Here is a 27,159-nt window from a genome sequence, read left to right as displayed (position 1 = left end):
TGTACTCTCATATCTCTACTCTCTTTTTGATTTACTCTAGGTACAAGGTGCTCTAGGTACAAGGTGCTCTAGGTTGTCTAGGTACAATGTAGGTACATTGTAGTTATGTAGGTACCCCTCATAGCCTGGTTCCTCTCTAGGTTTCTTCCTAGGTTTTGGCCTTTCTAGGGAGTTTTTCCTAGCCACCGTGCTTCTACACCTGCATTGCTTGCTGTTTGGGGTTTTAGGCTGGGTTTCTGTACAGCACTTCGAGATATTAGCTGATGTACGAAGGGCTATATAAAATAAACTTGATTTGATTTGTATGTGCTCTAGGTACAATGTGCTCTAGGTTGTCTAGGTACAAGGTGCTCTAGGTACAATGTGCTCTAGGTACAATGTGCTCTAGCTAAAATGTGTTCTAGGTACAATGTGTTCTAGGTGGTCTAGGTACAAGGTACTCTAGGTAGTCTATGTGCTCTAGGTGCTCTAGGTACAAGGTGCTCTAGGTGGTCTAGGTACAATGTGCTCTAGGTGGTCTAGGTGCTCTAGGTGCTCTAGGTGGTCTAGGTACAAGGTGCTCTAGGTGGTCTAGGTGGTCTAGGTACAATGTGCTCTAGGTGGTCTAGGTGGTCAAGGTACAAGGTGCTCTAGGTGGTCTAGGTGGTCTAGGTGGTCTAGGTACAATGGGCTCTAGGTGGTCTAGGTGGTCTAGGTACAATGTGCTCTAGGTGGTCTAGGTGGTCTAGGTGGTCTAGGTACAATGTGGTCTAGGTGGTCTAGGTACAATGTGCTCTAGGTGGTCTAGGTGGTGTAGGTGGTCTAGGTACAATGTGCTCTAGGTGGTGTAGGTGGTCTAGGTACAATGTGCTCTAGGTGGTCTAGGTGGTCTAGGTGGTCTAGGTACAATGTGCTCTAGGTGGTCTAGGTGGTCTAGGTGGTCTAGGTACAATGTGCTCTAGGTGGTCTAGGTGGTCTAGGTGAAAGGTGCTCTAGATGGTCTAGGTGGTCTAGGTACAATGTGCTCTAGGTGGTCTAGGTACAATGTGCTCTAAGTGGTCTAGGTGGTCAAGGTGGTCTAGGTGGTCTAGGTACAATGTGCTCTAGGTGGTCTAGGTACAATGTGCTCTAGGTGGTCTAGGTGGTCTAGGTACAATGTGCTCTAGGTGGTGTAGGTGCTCTAGGTGAAAGGTGCTCTAGGTGGTCTAGGTGGTCTAGGTACAAGGTGGTCTAGGTACAAGGTGGTCTAGGTACAAGGTGGTCTAGGTACAAGGTGCTCTAGGTACAATGTGCTCTAGGTACAAGGTGGTCTAGGTACAAGGAGCTCTAGGTACAAGGAGCTCTAGGTACAAGGAGCTCTAGGTACAAGGTGCTCTAGGTACAATTTGCTCTAGGTGGTCTAGGTACAAGCTGGTCTAGGTACAAGGTGGTCTAGGTACAATTTGCTCTAGGTACAATGTGCTCTAGGTGCTCTAGGTACAATGTGCTCTAGGTGCTCTAGGTACAAGGTGCTCCAGGTGGTCTAGGTACAAGGTGGTCTAGGTACAAGGTGCTCTAGGTACAAGTTGATCTAGGTACAAGGTGCTCTAGGTACAATGTGCTCTAGGTACAATGTACTCTAGGTGCTCTAGGTACAAGGTGCTCTAGGTGAAAGGTGCTCTAGGTACAAGGTGCTCTGGGTACAAGGTGCTCTAGGTGCTCTAGGTAAAAGGTACTCTAGGTACACGGTGCTCTAGGTGCTCTAGGTACAAGGTGCTCTAGGTGCTCTAGGTACAAGGTACTCTAGGTACAAGGTGATCTAGGTACAATGTACTCTAGGTACAAGGTGGTCTAGGTACAAGGTGGTCTAGGTACAATGTGCTCTAGGTACAATGTGCTCTAGGTGCTCTAGGTACAATGTGCTCTAGGTGCTCTAGGTACAAGGTGCTCCAGGTGGTCTAGGTACAAGGTGGTCTAGGTACAAGGTGCTCTAGGTACAAGGTGCTTTAGGTACATGGTGCTGTAGGTACAACTATCTGTATTATGATATTGTAAGCTAGATACGAGCGTCGAGATAGGCTCCTATAAGGATGCTACTTGAATACAATACAATTATTAATATCTACAGCAGGATGGGCTGATGTTTGAACGGATGAATTAATTTATGAATGTAAATTAATGTATTCAGCTATTTAAATGACCAATGTTGTGGTCATTGATTTGGGTTTTATGTCCAATAAAACTGTATCTCTTTCCTTGTTTTCCAGCCTGTGTCTGAGGAGTTCCAGAATGGCGAGGGCTTTGGCTACATCGTGGCATTCCGAGCCAATGGTACGCGAGGCTGGAAGGAAAAGATGGTGACATCAGCAGATTCCACTACATACAAGTACAGAGACGAGACCTTCCCTCCCCTCACCCCCTTCGAAGTGAAAGTGGGCGTGTACAACAACAAGGGAGATGGACCCTTCAGTGGTGTGGTCACTGTGTACTCTGCAGAGGGGGGTGAGTTCTTGCACTCACACATCTAAGGATGGCTTTGTAGGTGTTGGGAAGGTTGACGTTCTTCAAAGAGAAGTGGCTCCTTCACGCCCTGTTTATCTAATGGACTAGTGTCTGCTGAGGGGTGGACTTCTTATGTATTTAATGTACTAGTGTCTGCTGAGGGGTGGACTTCTTATGTATCTAATGTACTAGTGTCTGCTGATGGGTGGACTTCTTATGTATCTAATGTACTAGTGTCTGCTGAGGGGTGGACTTCTTATGTATTTAATGTACTAGTGTCTGCTGATGGGTGGACTTCTTATGTCATGCCCTAGGAGTTTTTATGTCATGTCCTAGGAGATATTATGTCATGTCTCAAGAGTTCTTATATCATGTCCTATGAATTCTTATGTCATGTCCAATGCATTCTTATGTCATGTCCTATGAGTTCTTATGTCATGTCCTATGAGTTCTTACGGCATGTCCAAGGAATTCTTATGTCATGTCCTAAGAGTTATAATGTCATGTCGAAAGAGTTCTTATGTCATGTCCTATGATCTCAGAAGACTAAAAATCAAAAGAGCACATCTTAGTCATCTAGCCAATGGGTTGATTTGTTGGTTTTGGAAATGTAAAACAGTTATTCAAAGAGAAAGACCTCCTACACTTAGTCCTCCAATCATTGTACTTGTTTGGTGAATTAAGGTCACTGATTAGTAAGGAACTCCCCTCACCTGGTTGTCCATGTCTTATAGAGTGACTGAACCAGGGAACTCCCCTCACCTGGTTAGTTGTCTAGGTCTTATAAAGTGACTGAACCAGGGAACTCCCCTCACCTGGTTGTCCAGGTCTTATAGAGTGACTGAACCAGGGAACTCCCCTCACCTGGTTGTCCAGGTCTTATAGAGTGCCTGAACCAGGGAACACCCCTCACCTGGTTGTCCAGGTCTTATAGAGTGCCTGAACCAGGGAACTCCCCTCACCTGGTTGTCCAGGGCTTATAGAGTGACTGAACCAGGGAACTCCCCTCACCTGGTTGTCCAGGTCTTATAGAGTGACTGAACCAGGGAACTCCCCTCACCTGGTTGTCCAGTGCGTATAGAGTGACTGAACCAGGGAACTCCCCTCACCTGGTTGTCCAGGTCTTATAGAGTGACTGAACCAGGGAACTCCCCTCACCTGGTTGTCCAGTGCTTATAAAGTGACTGAACCAGGGAACTCCCCTCACCTGGTTGTCCAGTGCTTATAGAGTGACTGAACCAGGGAACTCCCCTCACCTGGTTGTCCAGTGCTTATAGAGTGACTGAACCAGGGAACTCCCCTCACCTGGTTGTCCAGGTCTTATAGAGTGACTGAACCAGGGAACTCCCCTCACCTGGTTGTCCAGTGCTTATAGAGTGCCTGAACCAGGGAACTCCCCTCACCTGGTTGTCCAGTGCTTATAGAGTGACTGAACCAGGGAACTCCCCTCACCTGGTTGTTCAGGTCTTATAGAGTGACTGAACCAGGGAACTCCCCTCACCTGGTTGTCCAGGTCTTATAGAGTGACTGAACCAGGGAACTCCCCTCACCTGGTTGTACAGTGCTTATAGAGTGACTGAACCAGGGAACTCCCCTCACCTGGTTGTCCAGGTCTTATAGAGTGACTGAACCAGGGAACTCCCCTCACCTGGTTGTCCAGGTCTTATAGAATGACTGAACCAGGGAACTCCCCTCACCTGGTTGTCCAGTGCGTATAGAGTGACTGAACCAGGGAACTCCCCTCACCTGGTTGTCCAGTGCTTATAGAGTGACTGAACCAGGGAACTCCCCTCACCTGGTTGTCCAGTGCTTATAGAGTGACTGAACTAGGGAACTCCCCTCACCTGGTTGTCCAGGTCTTATAGAGTGACTGAACCAGGGAACTCCCCTCACCTGGTTGTCCAGTGCTTATAGAGTGCCTGAACCAGGGAACTTCCCTCACCTGGTTGTCCAGTGCTTATAGAGTGACTGAACCAGGGAACTCCCCTCACCTGGTTGTTCAGGTCTTATAGAGTGACTGAACCAGGGAACTCCCCTCACCTGGTTGTCCAGGTCTTATAGAGTGACTGAACCAGGTAACTCCCCTCACCTGGTTGTCCAGGTCTTATAAAGTGACTGAACCAGGTAACTCCCCTCACCTGGTTGTCCAGTGCTTATAGAGTGCCTGAACCAGGGAACTCCCCTCACCTGGTTGTCCAGGTCTTATAGAGTGACTGAACCAGGGAACTCCCCTCACCTGGTTGTCCAGGTATTATAGAGTGACTGAACCAGGGAACTCCCCTCACCTGGTTGTCCAGGTCTTATAGAGTGACTGAACCAGGGAACTCCCCTCACCTCGTTGTCCAGGTCTTATAGAGTGACTGAACCAGGGAACTCCCCTCACCTGGTTGTCCAGGTCTTATAGAGTGACTGAACCAGGGAACTCCCCTCACCTGGTTGTCCAGGTCTTATAGAGTGACTGAACCAGGGAACTCCCCTCACCTGGTTGTCCAGTGCTTATAGAGTGACTGAACCAGGGAACTCCCCTCACCTGGTTGTCCAGGTCTTATAGAGTGACTGAACCAGGGAACTCCCCTCACCTGGTTGTCCAGGTCTTATAGAGTGACTGAACCAGGGAACTCCCCTCACCTGGTTGTCCAGGTCTTATAGAGTGACTGAACCAGGGAACTCCCCTCACCTGGTTGTCCAGGTCTTATAGAGTGACTGAACCAGGGAACTCCCCTCACCTGGTTGTCTAGGGCTTATAGAGTGACTGAACCAGGGAACTCCCCTCACCTGGTTGTCCAGTGCTTATAGAGTGACTGAACCAGGGAACTCCCCTCACCTGGTTGTCCAGGTCTTATAGAGTGACTGAACCAGGGAACTCCCCTCACCTGGTTGTCCAGGTCTTATAGAGTGACTGAACCAGGGAACTCCCCTCACCTGGTTGTCTAGGGCTTATAGAGTGACTGAACCAGGGAACTCCCCTCACCTGGTTGTCCAGGTCTTATAGAGTGACTGAACCAGGGAACTCCCCTCACCTGGTTGTCCAGGTCTTATAGAGTGACTGAACCAGGGAACTCCCCTCACCTGGTTGTCCAGTGCTTATAGAGTGACTGAACCAGGGAACTCCCCTCACCTGGTTGTCCAGTGCGTATAGAGTGACTGAACCAGGGAACTCCCCTCACCTGGTTGTCCAGGTCTTATAGAGTGACTGAACCAGGGAACTCCCCTCACCTGGTTGTCCAGGTCTTATAGAGTGACTGAACCAGGGAACTCCCCTCACCTGGTTGTCCAGTGCTTATAGAGTGACTGAACCAGGGAACTCCCCTCACCTGGTTGTCCAGGTCTTATAGAGTGACTGAACCAGGGAACTCCCCTCACCTGGTTGTACAGTGCTTATAGAGTGACTGAACCAGGGAACTCCCCTCACCTGGTTGTCCAGGTCTTATAGAGTGACTGAACCAGGGAACTCCCCTCACCTGGTTGTCCAGGTCTTATAGAGTGACTGAACCAGGGAACTCCCCTCACCTGGTTGTCTAGGGCTTATAGAGTGACTGAACCAGGGAACTCCCCTCACCTGGTTGTCCAGGTCTTATAGAGTGACTGAACCAGGGAACTCCCCTCACCTGGTTGTCCAGGTCTTATAGAGTGACTGAACCAGGGAACTCCCCTCACCTGGTTGTCCAGTGCTTATAGAGTGACTGAACCAGGGAACTCCCCTCACCTGGTTGTCCAGTGCGTATAGAGTGACTGAACCAGGGAACTCCCCTCACCTGGTTGTCCAGGTCTTATAGAGTGACTGAACCAGGGAACTCCCCTCACCTGGTTGTCCAGGTCTTATAGAGTGACTGAACCAGGGAACTCCCCTCACCTGGTTGTCCAGTGCTTATAGAGTGACTGAACCAGGGAACTCCCCTCACCTGGTTGTCCAGTGCTTATAGAGTGACTGAACCAGGGAACTCCCCTCACCTGGTTGTCCAGGTCTTATAGAGTGACTGAACCAGGGAACTCCCCTCACCTGGTTGTCCAGTGCTTATAGAGTGCCTGAACCAGGGAACTCCCCTCACCTGGTTGTCCAGTGCTTATAGAGTGACTGAACCAGGGAACTCCCCTCACCTGGTTGTTCAGGTCTTATAGAGTGACTGAACCAGGGAACTCCCCTCACCTGGTTGTCCAGGTCTTATAGAGTGACTGAACCAGGGAACTCCCCTCACCTGGTTGTACAGTGCTTATAGAGTGACTGAACCAGGGAACTCCCCTCACCTGGTTGTCCAGGTCTTATAGAGTGACTGAACCAGGGAACTCCCCTCACCTGGTTGTCCAGGTCTTATAGAATGACTGAACCAGGGAACTCCCCTCACCTGGTTGTCCAGTGCGTATAGAGTGACTGAACCAGGGAACTCCCCTCACCTGGTTGTCCAGTGCTTATAGAGTGACTGAACCAGGGAACTCCCCTCACCTGGTTGTCCAGTGCTTATAGAGTGACTGAACTAGGGAACTCCCCTCACCTGGTTGTCCAGGTCTTATAGAGTGACTGAACCAGGGAACTCCCCTCACCTGGTTGTCCAGTGCTTATAGAGTGCCTGAACCAGGGAACTTCCCTCACCTGGTTGTCCAGTGCTTATAGAGTGACTGAACCAGGGAACTCCCCTCACCTGGTTGTTCAGGTCTTATAGAGTGACTGAACCAGGGAACTCCCCTCACCTGGTTGTCCAGGTCTTATAGAGTGACTGAACCAGGTAACTCCCCTCACCTGGTTGTCCAGGTCTTATAAAGTGACTGAACCAGGTAACTCCCCTCACCTGGTTGTCCAGTGCTTATAGAGTGCCTGAACCAGGGAACTCCCCTCACCTGGTTGTCCAGGTCTTATAGAGTGACTGAACCAGGGAACTCCCCTCACCTGGTTGTCCAGGTATTATAGAGTGACTGAACCAGGGAACTCCCCTCACCTGGTTGTCCAGGTCTTATAGAGTGACTGAACCAGGGAACTCCCCTCACCTCGTTGTCCAGGTCTTATAGAGTGACTGAACCAGGGAACTCCCCTCACCTGGTTGTCCAGGTCTTATAGAGTGACTGAACCAGGGAACTCCCCTCACCTGGTTGTCCAGGTCTTATAGAGTGACTGAACCAGGGAACTCCCCTCACCTGGTTGTCCAGTGCTTATAGAGTGACTGAACCAGGGAACTCCCCTCACCTGGTTGTCCAGGTCTTATAGAGTGACTGAACCAGGGAACTCCCCTCACCTGGTTGTCCAGGTCTTATAGAGTGACTGAACCAGGGAACTCCCCTCACCTGGTTGTCCAGGTCTTATAGAGTGACTGAACCAGGGAACTCCCCTCACCTGGTTGTCCAGGTCTTATAGAGTGACTGAACCAGGGAACTCCCCTCACCTGGTTGTCTAGGGCTTATAGAGTGACTGAACCAGGGAACTCCCCTCACCTGGTTGTCCAGTGCTTATAGAGTGACTGAACCAGGGAACTCCCCTCACCTGGTTGTCCAGGTCTTATAGAGTGACTGAACCAGGGAACTCCCCTCACCTGGTTGTCCAGGTCTTATAGAGTGACTGAACCAGGGAACTCCCCTCACCTGGTTGTCCAGTGCTTATAGAGTGACTGAACCAGGGAACTCCCCTCACCTGGTTGTCCAGGTCTTATAGAGTGACTGAACCAGGGAACTCCCCTCACCTGGTTGTCCAGGTCTTATAGAGTGACTGAACCAGGGAACTCCCCTCACCTGGTTGTCCAGGTCTTATAGAGAGACTGAACCAGGGAACTCCCCTCACCTGGTTGTCCAGTGCGTATAGAGTGACTGAACCAGGGAACTCCCCTCACCTGGTTGTCCAGGTCGTATAGAGTGACTGAACCAGGGAACTCCCCTCACCTGGTTGTCCAGTGCTTATAAAGTGACTGAACCAGGGAACTCCCCTCACCTGGTTGTCCAGTGCTTATAGAGTGACTGAACCAGGGAACTCCCCTCACCTGGTTGTCCAGTGCTTATAGAGTGACTGAACCAGGGAACTCCCCTCACCTGGTTGTCCAGGTCTTATAGAGTGACTGAACCAGGGAACTCCCCTCACCTGGTTGTCCAGTGCTTATAGAGTGCCTGAAGCAGGGAACTCCCCTCACCTGGTTGTCCAGTGCTTATAGAGTGACTGAACCAGGGAACTCCCCTCACCTGGTTGTTCAGGTCTTATAGAGTGACTGAACCAGGGAACTCCCCTCACCTGGTTGTCCAGGTTTTATAGAGTGACTGAACCAGGTAACTCCCCTCACCTGGTTGTCCAGGTCTTATAAAGTGACTGAACCAGGTAACTCCCCTCACCTGGTTGTCCAGTGCTTATAGAATGCCTGAACCAGGGAACTCCCCTCACCTGGTTGTCCAGTGCTTATAGAGTGACTGAAGCAGGGAACTCCCCTCACCTGGTTGTCCAGGTCTTATAGAGTGACTGAACCAGGGAACTCCCCTCACCTGGTTGTCCAGGTCTTATAGAGTGACTGAACCAGGGAACTCCCCTTACCTGGTTGTCCAGGTCTTATAGAGTGACTGAACCAGGGAACTCCCCTCACCTGGTTGTCCAGTGCTTATAGAGTGACTGAACCAGGGAACTCCCCTCACCTGGTTGTCCAGGTCTTATAGAGTGACTGAACCAGGGAACTCCCCTCACCTGGTTGTCCAGGTCTTATAGAACGACTGAACCAGGGAACTCCCCTCACCTGGTTGTCCAGGTCTTATAGAGAGACTGAACCAGGGAACTCCCCTCACCTGGTTGTCCAGTGCGTATAGAGTGACTGAACCAGGGAACTCCCCTCACCTGGTTGTCCAGGTCTTATAGAGTGACTGAACCAGGGAACTCCCCTCACCTGGTTGTCCAGTGCTTATAAAGTGACTGAACCAGGGAACTCCCCTCACCTGGTTGTCCAGTGCTTATAGAGTGACTGAACCAGGGAACTCCCCTCACCTGGTTGTCCAGTGCTTATAGAGTGACTGAACCAGGGAACTCCCCTCACCTGGTTGTCCAGGTCTTATAGAGTGACTGAACCAGGGAACTGCCCTCACCTGGTTGTCCAGTGCTTATAGAGTGCCTGAACCAGGGAACTCCCCTCACCTGGTTGTCCAGTGCTTATAGAGTGACTGAACCAAGGAACTCCCCTCACCTGGTTGTTCAGGTCTTATAGTGTGACTGAACCAGGGAACTCCCCTCACCTGGTTGTCCAGGTCTTATAGAGTGACTGAACCAGGGAACTCCCCTCACCTGGTTGTCCAGTGCTTATAAAGTGACTGAACCAGGTAACTCCCCTCACCTGGTTGTCCAGTGCTTATAGAGTGCCTGAACCAGGGAACTCCCCTCACCTGGTTGTCCAGTGCTTATAGAGTGACTGAACCAGGGAACTCCCCTCACCTGGTTGTCCAGGTCTTATAGAGTGACTGAACCAGGGAACTCCCCTCACCTGGTTGTCCAGTGCTTATAGAGTGCCTGAACCAGGGAACTCCCCTCACCTGGTTGTCCAGTGCTTATAGAGTGACTGAACCAGGGAACTCCCCTCACCTGGTTGTTCAGGTCTTATAGAGTGACTGAACCAGGGAACTCCCCTCACCTGGTTGTCCAGGTCTTATAGAGTGACTGAACCAGGGAACTCCCCTCACCTGGTTGTCCAGGTCTTATAGAGTGACTGAACCAGGTAACTCCCCTCACCTGGTTGTCCAGGTCTTATAAAGTGACTGAACCAGGTAACTCCCCTCACCTGGTTGTCCAGTGCTTATAGAGTGCCTGAACCAGGGAACTCCCCTCACCTGGTTGTCCAGGTCTTATAGAGTGACTGAACCAGGGAACTCCCCTCACCTGGTTGTCCAGGTATTATAGAGTGACTGAACCAGGGAACTCCCCTCACCTGGTTGTCCAGGTCTTATAGAGTGACTGAACCAGGGAACTCCCCTCACCTCGTTGTCCAGGTCTTATAGAGTGACTGAACCAGGGAACTCCCCTCACCTGGTTGTCCAGGTCTTATAGAGTGACTGAACCAGGGAACTCCCCTCACCTGGTTGTCCAGTGCTTATAGAGTGACTGAACCAGGGAACTCCCCTCACCTGGTTGTCCAGGTCTTATAGAGTGACTGAACCAGGGAACTCCCCTCACCTGGTTGTCCAGGTCTTATAGAGTGACTGAACCAGGGAACTCCCCTCACCTGGTTGTCCAGTGCTTATAGAGTGACTGAACCAGGGAACTCCCCTCACCTGGTTGTCCAGGTCTTATAGAGTGACTGAACCAGGGAACTCCCCTCACCTGGTTGTACAGTGCTTATAGAGTGACTGAACCAGGGAACTCCCCTCACCTGGTTGTCCAGGTCTTATAGAGTGACTGAACCAGGGAACTCCCCTCACCTGGTTGTCCAGGTCTTATAGAGTGACTGAACCAGGGAACTCCCCTCACCTGGTTGTCTAGGGCTTATAGAGTGACTGAACCAGGGAACTCCCCTCACCTGGTTGTCCAGGTCTTATAGAGTGACTGAACCAGGGAACTCCCCTCACCTGGTTGTCCAGGTCTTATAGAGTGACTGAACCAGGGAACTCCCCTCACCTGGTTGTCCAGTGCTTATAGAGTGACTGAACCAGGGAACTCCCCTCACCTGGTTGTCCAGTGCGTATAGAGTGACTGAACCAGGGAACTCCCCTCACCTGGTTGTCCAGGTCTTATAGAGTGACTGAACCAGGGAACTCCCCTCACCTGGTTGTCCAGGTCTTATAGAGTGACTGAACCAGGGAACTCCCCTCACCTGGTTGTCCAGTGCTTATAGAGTGACTGAACCAGGGAACTCCCCTCACCTGGTTGTCCAGGTCTTATAGAGTGACTGAACCAGGGAACTCCCCTCACCTGGTTGTACAGTGCTTATAGAGTGACTGAACCAGGGAACTCCCCTCACCTGGTTGTCCAGGTCTTATAGAGTGACTGAACCAGGGAACTCCCCTCACCTGGTTGTCCAGGTCTTATAGAGTGACTGAACCAGGGAACTCCCCTCACCTGGTTGTCTAGGGCTTATAGAGTGACTGAACCAGGGAACTCCCCTCACCTGGTTGTCCAGGTCTTATAGAGTGACTGAACCAGGGAACTCCCCTCACCTGGTTGTCCAGGTCTTATAGAGTGACTGAACCAGGGAACTCCCCTCACCTGGTTGTCCAGTGCTTATAGAGTGACTGAACCAGGGAACTCCCCTCACCTGGTTGTCCAGTGCGTATAGAGTGACTGAACCAGGGAACTCCCCTCACCTGGTTGTCCAGGTCTTATAGAGTGACTGAACCAGGGAACTCCCCTCACCTGGTTGTCCAGGTCTTATAGAGTGACTGAACCAGGGAACTCCCCTCACCTGGTTGTCCAGTGCTTATAGAGTGACTGAACCAGGGAACTCCCCTCACCTGGTTGTCCAGGTCTTATAGAGTGACTGAACCAGGGAACTCCCCTCACCTGGTTGTCCAGGTCTTATAGAGTGACTGAACCAGGGAACTCCCCTCACCTGGTTGTCCAGGTCTTATAGAGTGACTGAACCAGGGAACTCCCCTCACCTGGTTGTCCAGTGCTTATAGAGTGACTGAACCAGGGAACTCCCCTCACCTGGTTGTCCAGGTCTTATAGAGTGACTGAACCAGGGAACTCCCCTCACCTGGTTGTCCAGGTCTTATAGAGTGACTGAACCAGGGAACTCCCCTCACCTGGTTGTCCAGGTCTTATAGAGAGACTGAACCAGGGAACTCCCCTCACCTGGTTGTCCAGTGCGTATAGAGTGACTGAACCAGGGAACTCCCCTCACCTGGTTGTCCAGGTCGTATAGAGTGACTGAACCAGGGAACTCCCCTCACCTGGTTGTCCAGTGCTTATAAAGTGACTGAACCAGGGAACTCCCCTCACCTGGTTGTCCAGTGCTTATAGAGTGACTGAACCAGGGAACTCCCCTCACCTGGTTGTCCAGTGCTTATAGAGTGACTGAACCAGGGAACTCCCCTCACCTGGTTGTCCAGGTCTTATAGAGTGACTGAACCAGGGAACTCCCCTCACCTGGTTGTCCAGTGCTTATAGAGTGCCTGAACCAGGGAACTCCCCTCACCTGGTTGTCCAGTGCTTATAGAGTGACTGAACCAGGGAACTCCCCTCACCTGGTTGTTCAGGTCTTATAGAGTGACTGAACCAGGGAACTCCCCTCACCTGGTTGTCCAGGTTTTATAGAGTGACTGAACCAGGTAACTCCCCTCACCTGGTTGTCCAGGTCTTATAAAGTGACTGAACCAGGTAACTCCCCTCACCTGGTTGTCCAGTGCTTATAGAATGCCTGAACCAGGGAACTCCCCTCACCTGGTTGTCCAGTGCTTATAGAGTGACTGAAGCAGGGAACTCCCCTCACCTGGTTGTCCAGGTCTTATAGAGTGACTGAACCAGGGAACTCCCCTCACCTGGTTGTCCAGGTCTTATAGAGTGACTGAACCAGGGAACTCCCCTTACCTGGTTGTCCAGGTCTTATAGAGTGACTGAACCAGGGAACTCCCCTCACCTGGTTGTCCAGTGCTTATAGAGTGACTGAACCAGGGAACTCCCCTCACCTGGTTGTCCAGGTCTTATAGAGTGACTGAACCAGGGAACTCCCCTCACCTGGTTGTCCAGGTCTTATAGAGTGACTGAACCAGGGAACTCCCCTCACCTGGTTGTCCAGGTCTTATAGAGAGACTGAACCAGGGAACTCCCCTCACCTGGTTGTCCAGTGCGTATAGAGTGACTGAACCAGGGAACTCCCCTCACCTGGTTGTCCAGGTCTTATAGAGTGACTGAACCAGGGAACTCACCTCACCTGGTTGTCCAGTGCTTATAAAGTGACTGAACCAGGGAACTCCCCTCACCTGGTTGTCCAGTGCTTATAGAGTGACTGAACCAGGGAACTCCCCTCACCTGGTTGTCCAGTGCTTATAGAGTGACTGAACCAGGGAACTCCCCTCACCTGGTTGTCCAGGTCTTATAGAGTGACTGAACCAGGGAACTCCCCTCACCTGGTTGTCCAGTGCTTATAGAGTGCCTGAACCAGGGAACTCCCCTCACCTGGTTGTCCAGTGCTTATAGAGTGACTGAACCAAGGAACTCCCCTCACCTGGTTGTTCAGGTCTTATAGTGTGACTGAACCAGGGAACTCCCCTCACCTGGTTGTCCAGGTCTTATAGAGTGACTGAACCAGGGAACTCCCCTCACCTGGTTGTCCAGTGCTTATAAAGTGACTGAACCAGGTAACTCCCCTCACCTGGTTGTCCAGTGCTTATAGAGTGCCTGAACCAGGGAACTCCCCTCACCTGGTTGTCCAGTGCTTATAGAGTGACTGAACCAGGGAACTCCCCTCACCTGGTTGTCCAGGTCTTATAGAGTGACTGAACCAGGGAACTCCCCTCACCTGGTTGTCCAGTGCTTATAGAGTGCCTGAACCAGGGAACTCCCCTCACCTGGTTGTCCAGTGCTTATAGAGTGACTGAACCAGGGAACTCCCCTCACCTGGTTGTTCAGGTCTTATAGAGTGACTGAACCAGGGAACTCCCCTCACCTGGTTGTCCAGGTTTTATAGAGTGACTGAACCAGGTAACTCCCCTCACCTGGTTGTCCAGGTCTTATAAAGTGACTGAACCAGGTAACTCCCCTCACCTGGTTGTCCAGTGCTTATAGAGTGCCTGAACCAGGGAACTCCCCTCACCTGGTTGTCCAGTGCTTATAGAGTGACTGAACCAGGGAACTCCCCTCACCTGGTTGTCCAGGTCTTATAGAGTGACTGAACCAGGGAACTCCCCTCACCTGGTTGTCCAGGTCTTATAGAGTGACTGAACCAGGGAACTCCCCTCACCTGGTTGTCCAGGTCTTATAGAGTGACTGAACCAGGGAACTCCCCTCACCTGGTTGTCCAGGTCTTATAGAGTGACTGAACCAGGGAACTCCCCTCACCTGGTTGTCCAGGTCTTATAGAGTGACTGAACCAGGGAACTCCCCTCACCTGGTTGTCCAGGTCTTATAGAGTGACTGAACCAGGGAACTCCCCTCACCTGGTTGTCCAGGTCTTATAGAGTGACTGAACCAGGGAACTCCCCTCACCTGGTTGTCCAGGTCTTATAGAGTGACTGAACCAGGGAACTCCCCTCACCTGGTTGTCCAGGTCTTATAGAGTGACTGAACCAGGGAACTCCCCTCACCTGGTTGTCCAGTGCTTATAGAGTGACTGAACCAGGGAACTCCCCTCACCTGGTTGTCCAGGTCTTATAGAGTGACTGAACCAGGGAACTCCCCTCACCTGGTTGTCCAGGTCTTATAGAGTGACTGAACCAGGGAACTCCCCTCACCTGGTTGTCCAGGTCTTATAAAGTGACTGAACCGGAGAGTAAGAGCCAAAGCGAGTTGTTTCACTCCACCCAAAATCTGTCCATGTTCAAGTTTCTCTTTTTCTTTTGGAAAAAAGCCATATTACAACCAATGTGTTGTGATAATTATGTTGTTTGCTCTGTAACCTGTTAGTTCATATGCCTTGACACAGTGATATATAGTCCTAAAGGCAGAGATAATAAGAAAACACAGTAACAGAATAAATTCAACTACACCTTTATTTCATCTTAAAACCGGAGAGCAACATCTGTCCGGTGAAGTCCACAAAGCATATTGCATGTAACAAACAGTTACATGACATACAGCATGGTCAAGCAAGTTAAGGTTTCTGACATTTTTAAGTAAACAAGCATTAATTTAGAACCACAGAGAGTTACCGCAATTCTACAAGAAAACAGGAGCTGCCACTACTATTCCAGCACCATTTCAACAACAGGAGCTGCCTCCACTATTCCAGCACCATTTCAACAACAGGAGCTGCCTCCACTATTCCAGCACCATTTCAACAACAGGAGCTGCCTCTACTATTCCAGCAGCATTTCAACAACAGGAGCTGCCTCCACTACTCAAGCACCATTTCAACAACAGGAGCTGCCTCCACTATTCCAGCAGCATTTCAACAACAGGAGCTGCCTCCACTATTCCAGCACCATTTCAACAACAGGAGCTGCCTCCACCATTCCAGCACCATTTCAACAACAGGAGCTGCCTCTACTATTCCAGCACCATTTCAACAACAGGAGCTGCCTCTACTATTCCAGCACCATTTCAACAACAGGAGCTGCCTCCACTATTCCAGCAGCATTTCAACAACAGGAGCTGCCTCCACAATTCCAGCACCATTTCAACAACAGGAGCTGCCTCCACTATTCCAGCACCATTTCAACAACAGGAGCTGCCTCCACTATTCAGCACCATTTCAACAACAGGAGCTGCCTCCACTATTCCGGCACCATTTCAACAACAGAAGCTGCCTCTACTATTCCAGCACCATTTCAACAACAGGAGCTGCCTCTACTATTCCAGCACCATTTCAACAACAGGAGCTGCATCTACTATTCCAGCACCCTTTCAACAACAGGAGCTGCCTCCACTATTCCAGCAACATTTCAACAACAGGAGCTGCCTCCACTATTCCAGCACCATTTCAACAACAGGAGCTGCCTCCACTATTCCAGCACCATTTCAACAACAGGAGCTGCCTCCACTATTCCAATAACAATCTCAACAACAGGAGCTGCCTCCACCATTCCAGCACCATTTCAACAACAGGAGCTGCCTCCACTATTCCAGCACCATTTCAACAACAGGAGCTGCCTCCACTATTCCAGCACCATTTCAACAACAGGAGCTGCCTCCACTATTCCAGCACCATTTCAACAACAGGAGCTGCCTCCACTATTCCAGCACCATTTCAACAACAGGAGCTGCCTCCACTATTCCAATAACAATCTCAACAACAGGAGCTGCCTCCACCATTCCAGCACCATTTCAACAACAGGAGCTGCCTCCACTATTCCAGCACCATTTCAACAACAGGAGCTGCCTCTACTATTCCAGCACCATTTCAACAACAGGAGCTGCCTCCACTATTCCAGCACCATTTCAACAACAGGAGCTGCCTCCACTACTCAAGCACCATTTCAACAACAGGAGCTGCCTCCACTATTCCAGCAGCATTTCAACAACAGGAGCTGCCTCCACTATTCCAGCACCATTTCAACAACAGGAGCTGCCTCCACCATTCCAGCACCATTTCAACAACAGGAGCTGCCTCTACTATTCCAGCACCATTTCAACAACAGGAGCTGCCTCTACTATTCCAGCACCATTTCAACAACAGGAGCTGCCTCCACTATTCCAGCAGCATTTCAACAACAGGAGCTGCCTCCACAATTCCAGCACCATTTCAACAACAGGAGCTGCCTCCACTATTCCAGCACCATTTCAACAACAGGAGCTGCCTCCACTATTCAGCACCATTTCAACAACAGGAGCTGCCTCCACTATTCCGGCACCATTTCAACAACAGAAGCTGCCTCTACTATTCCAGCACCATTTCAACAACAGGAGCTGCCTCTACTATTCCAGCACCATTTCAACAACAGGAGCTTTAACAACATAATCGAATCACCTGTTTAGTCTAATACAGTAACAACCAGTGGTGTAAAGTCATTAAGTAAAAATGCTTGAACGTACTACTTAAGTAGTTTTTTGGGATATCTGTACTTTACTATTTATATTTTTGCCAAGTTTTACATATACTTCACTACATTCATAAAGAAAATAATGTACTTTTTACTCCATACATTTTCCCTGGCTGCCAAAAGTACTCGTTACATTTTGCATTTTGAATATGTGTCTAATTCACACACTTATCAAGATAGCATCCCTGGTCATCCCTACTGCCTTCTGATCTGGTGGACTCACTAAACACACGTGCTTCGTTTGTAAATGATGTCTGAGTGTTGGAGTGTGCCCCTGGCTACGCGTAAATGTCAAAAACAAGAAAATGATGCCGTCTGTAATTTTAAGTTATTTGTACTTTGGATATGATCCTTAAATATATTTTTGCAATTACATTTACTTTTGATACTTAAGTATATTTAAAACCAAATACCTTTAGACTTTTACTCAAGTCATACTTCAATGGCTGACTTTCACTTGAGTTATTTTCTATTAAGGTATCTTTACTTTTACACAAGTATGACAATTGGGTACTTTTTCCACCACTGGTAACAAATAAAAGATACCAAAAACGATTTAGCCCATTCAACATCAGCCATTGATGTGGCTGTCCATGGTGCTGATTTGTGTGTGTGTGTGTGTGTGTGTGTGTGTGTGTGTGTGTGTGTGTGTGTGTGTGTGTGTGTGTGTGTGTGTGTGTGTGTGTGTGTGTGTGTGTGTGTGTGTGTGTGTGTGTGTGTGTGTGTGTGTGTGTGTGCGCGCTTGCCATCCTCCTCTCTTTCATGTTGCCCAAACAATCTACAACTCTGTCATACAGTACATGCTTTTAGTTGTTGTTGTCCTAGGCAACCTGGCTAAAATGCTTGCTTGCTCGCTAGCCTAACTTCCTTTCAAAGACAACAATGCGACAGGCCAGCTAGTTAACATTAGCATACCACATCTAGCTACATATTGAACATCCATCCTCTCAGGCAAGTGGCCACAATGTATGAATTTATGATTGGATCGGAATCGCTGTTATAATCAGTACGGAGAATTATGTAAAACCACAAGTCCAAATCCATATCTCCACCCATCTCCACCCAATTTAGGCAAGGGCCAATTTTAGCTAGCTAGCTAACCACCGGAAGACAACAACACAATGAGATGGAACAATTAAAGTTTTTTCTGTCAGTAATGACATTTTGCTTTTGATGTGATGTGATTGATGTGAAGCCAAATCTAAACTGGCTTCCCTTGACACTTTTTTTTTTTTTGGTGCCCCAGGACCATTCACAATTTGGCTCACTCAGTTTAGCTCAACACTGATTGGGTATTCTTTTTTTCTTTTTTTTTATCAAGGGAGGCCAAATGCGCGCTAGCTTCCCTTGCATTCAATGCTACTCTTTTTGAGCAGACAGCATCAGATAGGAGGGCTACACATCTGTTCCGAACGTGGTAGACGGACAGTTCTTACAGCCTTTAGCCGTACCCTTATCCTACTTCTCCTCTGTTCCTCTGGTGATGTAGAGGTTAATCCAGGTCCTGCAGTGCCTAGCCCCACTCCCACTCCCCAGGTGCTCTCATTTGTTGACCTCTGTAACCGTAAAAGCCTTGGTTTCAGGCATGTTAACATTAGAGGCCTACTCCCTAAGATTGCTTTATTCACTGCTTTAGCACATTCTGCCAACCCGGATGTCTTAGCCGTGTCTGAATCCTGGCTTAGGAAAACTACCAAAAACCTTGAAATTTCCATCCCTAACTATAACATTTTCCGCCAAGATAGAACAGCTAAAGGGGGCGGAGTTGCAATCTACTGCAGAGACAGCTTGCAAAGTTCTGTCTTACTATCCAGGTGTGTACCAAAACAATTCGAGCTTCTACTTTTAAAAATGCACCTTTCCAGAAACAAGTCTCTTACCGTTGCCGCTTGCTATAGACCACACTCTGCCCCCGGCTGTGCCCTGGACACCATATGTCAATTGATTGCCCCCCATCTATCTTCTGAGCTCGTGCTGCTAGGTGACCTAAACTGGGACATGCTTAACACCCCGGCCATCCTACAATCTAAGCTTGATGCCCTCAATCTCACACAAATGATCAATGAACCTACCAGGTACAACCCCAAATCCGTAAACACGGGCACCCTCATAGATATCATCCTAACTAACTCATCCTCCAAATAAACCTCTGCTGTTTTCAACCAAGATCTCAGCAATCACTGCCTTATTGCCTGCATACGTAATGGGTCTGCGGTCAAACGACCACCCCTCATCACTGTCAAACGCTCCCTAAAACACTTCAACGAACAGGGCTTTCTAATTGACCTGGCCGGGGTATCCTGGAATGACATTGACCTCATCCCGTCAGTAGAGGATGCCTGGTTATTCTTTAAAAGTGCCTTCCTCACCATCTTAAATAAGCATGCTCCATTCAAAAAATGTAGAACTAGAAATAGATATAGCCCTTGGTTCACTCCAGACCTGTCTGCCCTTGACCAGCACAAAAACATCCTGTGGCGTTCTGCATTAGCATCGAATAGCCCCCGTGATATGCAACTTTTCAGGGAAGCTAGAAACCAATATACACAGGCAGTTAGAAAAGCCAAGGCTAGCTTTTTCAAGCAGATATTTGATTCCTGCAACACAAACTCAAAAAAGTTTTGGGACACTGTAAAGTCCATGGCGAATAAGAGCACCTCCTCCCAGCTGCCCACTGCACTGAGGCTAGGAAACAGTGTCACCACCGATAAATCCACTATAATTGAGCGTTTCAATAAGCATTTTTCTACGGCTGGCCATGCTTTCCACCTGGCTACCCCTACCCCGGTCAACTGCCCGGCACCCTCCACAGCAACTCGCCCAAGCCTCCCCCATTTATCCTTCACCCAAATCCAGATAGCTGATGTTCTGAAAAAGCTGCAAAATCTGGACCCCTACAAATCACCCGGGCTAGACAATTTGGACCCTCTCTTTCTAAAATGATCTGCCGAAATTATTGCAACCCCTATTACTAACCTGTTCAACCTCTCTTTCGTATCATCTGAGATTCCCATAGATTGGAAAGCTGCCGCGGTCATCCCCCCCTTCAAAGGCGGAGACACTCTAGACCCAAACTGCTACAGACCTATATCTATTCTACCCTGCCTTTCTAAGATCTTTGAAAGACAAGTTAACAAACAGATTACCGACCAATTCGAATCCCACCGTACCTTCTCCGCTATGCAATCTGGTTTCAGAGCTGGTCATGGGTGCCCCTCAGCCACGCTGAAGGTCCTAAACAACAGCATAACCGCAATCAATATGAGACATTACTTTGCAGCCGTATTCATCGACCTGGCCAAGGCTTTCGACTCTGTCAATCACTGTATTCTTATCGGCAGACTCAACAGCCTTGGTTTCTCAAATTATTTCCTCGCTTGGTTCACCAACTACTCCTCCGATAGAGTTCAGTATGTCAAATCGGAGGGCCTGTTGTCTGGACCTCTGGCAGTCTCTATGGGGGTGCCACAGGGTTAAATTATTGGGCCGACCCTATTCTCTGTATACATTAATGATGTCGCTCTCCCTGCTGGTGATTCTCTGATCCACCTCTACGCAGACGACACCATTCTGTATACTTCGGGCCGTTCTTTGGACACTGTGTCAACAACCCTCCAGACGAGCTTCAATGCCATACAACTCTCCTTCCGTGGCCTCCAATTGCTCTTAAATACAAGTAAAACTAAATGCATGCTCTTCAACCGATCGCTGCCTGCACCTGCCCGCCCGTCCAACATCACTACTCTGGACGGTTCTGACTTAGAATATGTGGACAACTACAAATACCTAGGTGTCTGGTTAGACTGTAAACTCTCCTTCCAGACTCACATCAAACATCTCCAATCCAAAGTTAAATCTAGAATTGGCTTCCTATTTTCGCAACAAAGCATCCTTCACTCATGCTGCCAAACATACCCTTGTAAAACTGACCATCCTACCGATCCTCAACTTCGGCGATGTCATTTACAAAATAGCCTCCAATACCCTACTCGACAAATTGGATGCAGTCTATCACAGTGTCATCCGTTTTGTCACCAAAGCCCCATATACTACACACCACTGCGACCTGTACGCGCTCGTTGGCTGGCCATCGCTTCATACTCGTCGCCAAACCCACTGGCTCCAGGTCATCTACAAGACCCTGCTAGGTAAAGTCCCCCCTTATCTCAGCTCGCTGGTCACCATAGCAGCACCCACCTGTAGCACGCGCTCCAGCAGGTATATCTCTCTGGTTACCCCCAAAACCAATTCTCCCTTCTCTGATGCCAATGACTGGAACGAACTACAAAAATCTCTGAAACTGGAAACACTTATCTCCCTCGCAAGCTTTAAGCACCAGCAGTCAGAGCAGCTCACAGATTACTGCACCTGTACATAGCCCATCTATAATTTAGCCCAAACAACTACATCTTCTCCTACTGTATTTATTTATTTATTTTGCACCTTTGCAACCCATTATTTCTATCTCTACTTTGCACATTCTTCCACTGCAAATCTACCATTCCAGTGTTTTACTTGCTATATTGTATTTACTTCGCCACCATGGCATTTTTTTTGTGCCTTTACCTCCCTTATCTCACCTCATTTGCTCACATTGTATATATACTTATTGTTCTACTGTATTATTGACTGTATGTTTGTTTTATTCCATGTGTAACTCTGTGTTGTTGTATGTGTCGAACTGCTTTGCTTTATCTTGGCCAGGTCGCAATTGCAAATGAGAACTTGTTCTCAACTGGCCTACCTGGTTAAATAAAGGTAAAATGAAAAAAATTAAAAATAAATAAACGTCACCTTTATTTACACAATAGAAAAATCTATATACAGTGTGTGCAAATGTGAATACTTTGCACATGAACGTCCACTCATTCGAAATAATTGCAATATACATATTTAAGTGTGTATGTCTTTGTTGTCTCTCTGTTGAAAACACTCAATCCATCTACGGGGAGTAATTCGACAGAAAATCTCTGGTTGTCCAACAGAGGTCACAGTCCTTTGTATTTGTAGTAGGTTTCGGAGTGTGAGGACGGATCCTCCATAGGTCTACCCCGCATTATTCAGCGGGCTCTGTTAGTTAGAATAGAGGTGTCTATTGTGATGAGAGTAAATTGTTCTTTGTCTTCTCGTCCTCGGTCGAGTTTACCAGACTAAAGTGCTTAAAAACTTCTTATGGCTGCAATCCCGGTAACGGGATCGATATGACAACAGCCAGTGAAAGTGCAGGGCGCCAAATTCAAACAACAGAAATCTCATAATTAAAATTCCTCAAACATACATGTGTCTTATACCATTTTAAATGTCATCTTGTTGTTAATCTCACCAAAGTGTCCAATTTCAAATAGGATTTTCAGCGAAAGCACCACAAACAATTATGTTAGGTCACCGCCAAATTACAGACAAACACAGTAATTTTTCCAGCCAAAGATAGGAGTCACAAAAAGCACAAATAGAAATAAAATGAATCACTAACCTTTGATGATCTTCATCAGATGACACTCATAGGACTTCATGTTACACAATACATGTATGTTTTGTTTGATAAAGTTAATATTTATATCAAAAAATCAGAGTTTACATTGGCGTGTTACGTTCACTAGTTCCAAAAACATCCAGTGATTAGCCACATCGATTCAACAGAAATACTCATCATAAATGTAGGTGATAATACAAGTTATACACATGGAATTATAGATATACCTCTCCTTAATGCAACCGCTGTGTCAGATTTCAAAAAAACTTTACGGAAAAAGCAAACCATGCAATAATCTGAGACGGCGCTCAAATTAGCCGCCATGTTGGAGTCAACAGAAACTACATGATACATATTCCCTTACCTTTGATGATCTTCATCAGAATGCACTCCCAGGAATCCCAGGTCCACAATAAATGCTTGATTTGTTCGATAATGTCCGTTATTTATGTCCAATTAGCTATTTTTGTTAGCGCGTTTGGTAAACAATTCCAAAGTCACGAAGCGCGTTCCCTAAAAGCTGACGAAATGTCCAAAAGTTCAGTAACAGTCAGTAGAAACATGAGAATTACATTGACTTCAGATGAGCGATGGAACAGAGCTCCCTCTCATGTGAACGCGCATGGTCAAAGAATGGTCAGGTCATGGCAGACCTGACTAATTCCCCTCTCATTCGGCCCCCCTTCACAGTAGAGGCATCAGACAAAGTTCTACAGACTGTTAACATCTAGTGGAAGCCGTAGGTAGTGCAAACTCATCCATATCTCGCTGTGATTTCAATGGGATCTTGGTTGAAAATCGACCAGCCTCAGAATTTCCACTTCCTGTTTGGATTTTTTCTCAGGTTTTTGCCTGCCATATGAGTTCTGTTATACTCACAGACATAATCCAAACAGTTTTAGAAACGTCATAGTGTTTTCTACCCAATACTAATAATAATATGCATATATTAGCAACTATGACTGAGGAGCAGGCCGTTTACTCTGGGCACCTCTGTGCACCTTTCATCCAAGCTACTCAATACTGCCCCTGCAGCCACAAGAAGTTAAACAGCTGCAGACTGAATGTTCCTGTGTAGTCTTCTTCTTCAAGAGAAAGTTTCAGAGTTTCTAACCCTTCCGTAACTTTCAGCTCACGCTGTCGGTCACACCGGTCTATTGTAGAGCTAGGACCATTTTACACTCCCGTAGCAACCTGGGCAATGTGCTGGTCTCTAGAGATTTACATTTCTTAACCATTTGTAACGTATTCAGCTGGCGCTGCACATAGCTGGTCTATTTAGATGGTAACCATTTCAGCGTGTGGACGGTTCTCTGTTCTAATATAATTTTGTTAGCGAGTCCTTTTATAAACTTTTGTGAAAGGGGCGTTCCATGACGCCGACATAATGTTTGTGCTCACGTGGGCGTGGTTACTGACGGGTTAAAACTTTTATATGAATAACAATTCTCATTTAGAAGGCTAACATCACATTTCATCTTCTCACAAATAATTTCATATTTAATCATTTAAGTTCCACAACATTGAGATTTAAATCTTAGAACTGGGAAATATACACATTAAGAGATACAGTTACGTCCCAAAACAACAACTGATCTGACATAATTGTTCTTTCAGTACCCATGGACCATTCCAACTGTTTGGATTACAGAAATATTGTTTATTTATTCAACCTTGTGATGTTACGGTTTTGGCGGGAGGAATCTCCTTGTAACAAAGTGGTTTCTTTCCCCTCCTCCTGCAAAGCCCAAAGGCAGAGTTCCTACAAGGTATTTACGACCATCATAAAACAGCCAACCCCATCCCTCTCCCTCTCTGCGGGAGAGAGCGCTGTAGAGCGGACCCACTGTAATCTGATCCTTCAGATCCTCACAGGAGAGTCATGACAGAGCCTGTCAGTCTGAACACTGTCTGGTAACATTGAGCCTATCAATCTGAACACTGTCTGGTAACCTTGACCCTGTCAGTGAGGGCGCTGTAGAGCGGACCCACTGTAATCTGATCCTTCAGATCCTCACAGGAGAGTCATGACAGAGCCTGTCAGTCTGAACACTGTCTGGTAACATTGAGCCTATCAATCTGAACACTGTCTGGTAACCTTGACCCTGTCAGTGAGGGCACTGTAGAGCGGACCCACTGTAATCTGATCCTTCAGATCCTCACAGGAGAGTCATGACAACTGATTGATGTTTACTGTGATGAATATATACTTATGTTCATAGTATGCCTTTTAAATCCTATCATTATAATGATATCCCTGTCATTATTCATATTAGTGTCTGTAGTGTAAATATCTCAAATTCAACACCTCTATCCATCATTCTGTATTAGTGTCTGTAGTGTAAATATCTCAAATTCAACACCTCTATCCATCATTCTGTATTAGTGTCTGTAGTGTAAATATCTCAAATTCAACACCTCTATCCATCATTCTGTATTAGTGTCTGTAGTGTAAATATCTAAATGTCCACACCTCTATGCATCATTCTGTATTAGTGTCTGTAGTGTAAATATCTAAATGTCCACACCTCTATGCATCATTCTGTATAAAGACAGAAGAGCTAGCAGCAGTGACACCATATTTCCTGGTCTAAGGTTGACTGTGTGCGTTTCCTTCCACAGAGCCCAGGGACGCCCCGTCTGAGGTGAAAGCTTCCAGCATTTCCTCTAAGGAAATTAAGGTCACTTGGAGACCGATCAACCCTGGTCCTGGGAGACCACGGGGATACGAGGTGAGTGTGTGTGTGCCTGTGTGTTTGTCTGTGTGTGTGTGTGCATTCGTGCACGTTTGTGTTCTTGTTTGTGTCCATGTACTATATTCTCAAAGATTTTTAGATTTCACCTCTGTACTAAATTCTAGGATAAAGGAAACAGTCATTGGAAAGAACCATGCCCAACTCTTCCTTTCCCTCAGGTGAGCTACAGGAAGGACAGTGAGCAGGAGGAGTCAGGGAAGAAGAAGAAGACAGCAGGGAACGAGACGTCTATGGTGCTGACAGGGTTGGAGGGGAACAGTGTGTACGTCATCACAGTCAGAGGCTTCAACAGTATCGGCCAGGGCCCTGCATCAACCTCTAGCACCGCCAAGACCAAGAAAGATCGTGAGTACATTAACTCATACACTAGCAACTCACACACTAGCAACTCACATACTAGCAACTCACACACTACCAGCCAGCACACCTAGCTCTGCAAAGACCAGGAAAGACATTTAGTACACCACTCATACCAGTCATACTGTATGTAAATACATTCCCTCATACCAACCATATTGTATATAGAGACATTCCTTCATACCAACCGTACTGTATATAGAGACATTCACTCCTTTGATATATCTGTATATGCAAGTCAAATTCCAGAATCCAGAATCATAGCCTGGTTCCTCTCTAGGTTTCTTCCTAGGTTTTGGCCTTTCTAGGGAGTTTGTCCTAGCCACCGTGCTTCTACACCTGCATTGCTTGCTGTTTGGGGTTTTAGGCTGGGTTTCTGTACAGCACTTTTTGACATCAGCTGATGTAAGAAGGGCTTTATAAATACATTTTATTGATTGATTGATATTAAACATATTATATTTTATTGTGCACGCAAGAAACAGAAATGTACCACAATTGACCAAATAGATTAAAACTCCCTGTGCTTGTATTTAGTTGTATTGTTAATTGATCTCTGTGCTTTCTAATCAGCTCCAGTCCAGCCTCCAGCCAACCTCATGTGGATTCAGGAAGGAACTAACGTGTCTCTAAACTGGGAGCCGGTCAAGTCTAAAGACAACGAGTCAGATGTCATAGGATACAAGGTACGCCCACCTTACAGTACTCTACCACCGTCTTAGCTCGTTCTCATCCTATCTAGGAGCCGGTGTCCTGGCTCAATGTCCATCCTGACCTGGTGTCCTGGCTCAATGTCCATCCTGACCTGGTGTCCTGGCTCAATGTCCATCCTGACCTGGTGTCCTGGCTCAATGTCCATCCTGACCTGGTGTCCTGGCTCAAAACCCATCCTGACCTGGTGTCCTGGCTCAATGTCCATCCTGACCTGGTGTCCTGGCTCAATGTCCATCCTGACCTGGTGTCCTGGCTCAAAACCCATCCTGGCCTGGTGTCCTGGCTCAATGTCCATCCTGACCTGGTGTCCTGGCTCAATGTCCATCCTGACCTGGTGTCCTGGCTCAAAACCCATCCTGACCTGGTGTCCTGGCTCAATGTCCATCCTGACCTGGTGTCCTGGCTCAATATCCATCCTGACCTGGTGTCCTGGCTCAATATCCGTCCTGACCTGGTGTCCTGGCTCAATGTCCATCCTGACCTGGTGTCCTGGCTCAATATCCATCCTGACCTGGTGTCCTCGCTCAATATCCGACCTGACCTGGTGTCCTGGCTCAATATCCATCCTGACCTGGTGTCCTGGCTCAATGTCCATCCTGACCTGGTGTCCTGGCTCAAAACCCATCCTGACCTGGTGTCCTGCCTCAATATCCATCCTGACCTGGTGTCCTGGCTCAATGTCCATCCTGACCTGGTGTCCTGGCTCAATGTCCATCCTGACCTGGTGTCCTGGCTCAAAACCCATCCTGACCTGGTGTCCTGGCTCAATGTCCATCCTGACCTGGTGTCCTGGCTCAATATCCATCCTGACCTGGTGTCCTG

At 47.9% G+C, this 27,159-nt stretch overlaps 1 protein-coding gene across 1 annotated transcript in view; it reads left to right on the top strand.

Annotated features, from left to right (window-relative positions):
- LOC139549548 (contactin-5-like) overlaps positions 1 to 27,159 on the top strand; it is a 785,449-nt gene that overhangs the window by 746,381 nt on the left and 11,909 nt on the right. Inside the window, exons 20-23 of the mRNA XM_071360158.1 lie at positions 2,226 to 2,460; positions 25,133 to 25,242; positions 25,425 to 25,611; positions 26,197 to 26,309. Of these exons, the coding sequence (XP_071216259.1) occupies positions 2,226 to 2,460; positions 25,133 to 25,242; positions 25,425 to 25,611; positions 26,197 to 26,309 (645 nt within the window). The remainder of the gene's footprint in view (positions 1 to 2,225; positions 2,461 to 25,132; positions 25,243 to 25,424; positions 25,612 to 26,196; positions 26,310 to 27,159) is intronic.

Source organism: Salvelinus alpinus, chromosome 22 (assembly GCF_045679555.1).
Source record: "Salvelinus alpinus chromosome 22, SLU_Salpinus.1, whole genome shotgun sequence".
Lineage (NCBI taxonomy): Eukaryota > Metazoa > Chordata > Actinopteri > Salmoniformes > Salmonidae > Salvelinus > Salvelinus alpinus.
The sequence above is the reverse complement of the archived record's forward strand: the minus strand, read 5'-3'. Positions and strand labels throughout refer to the sequence as shown.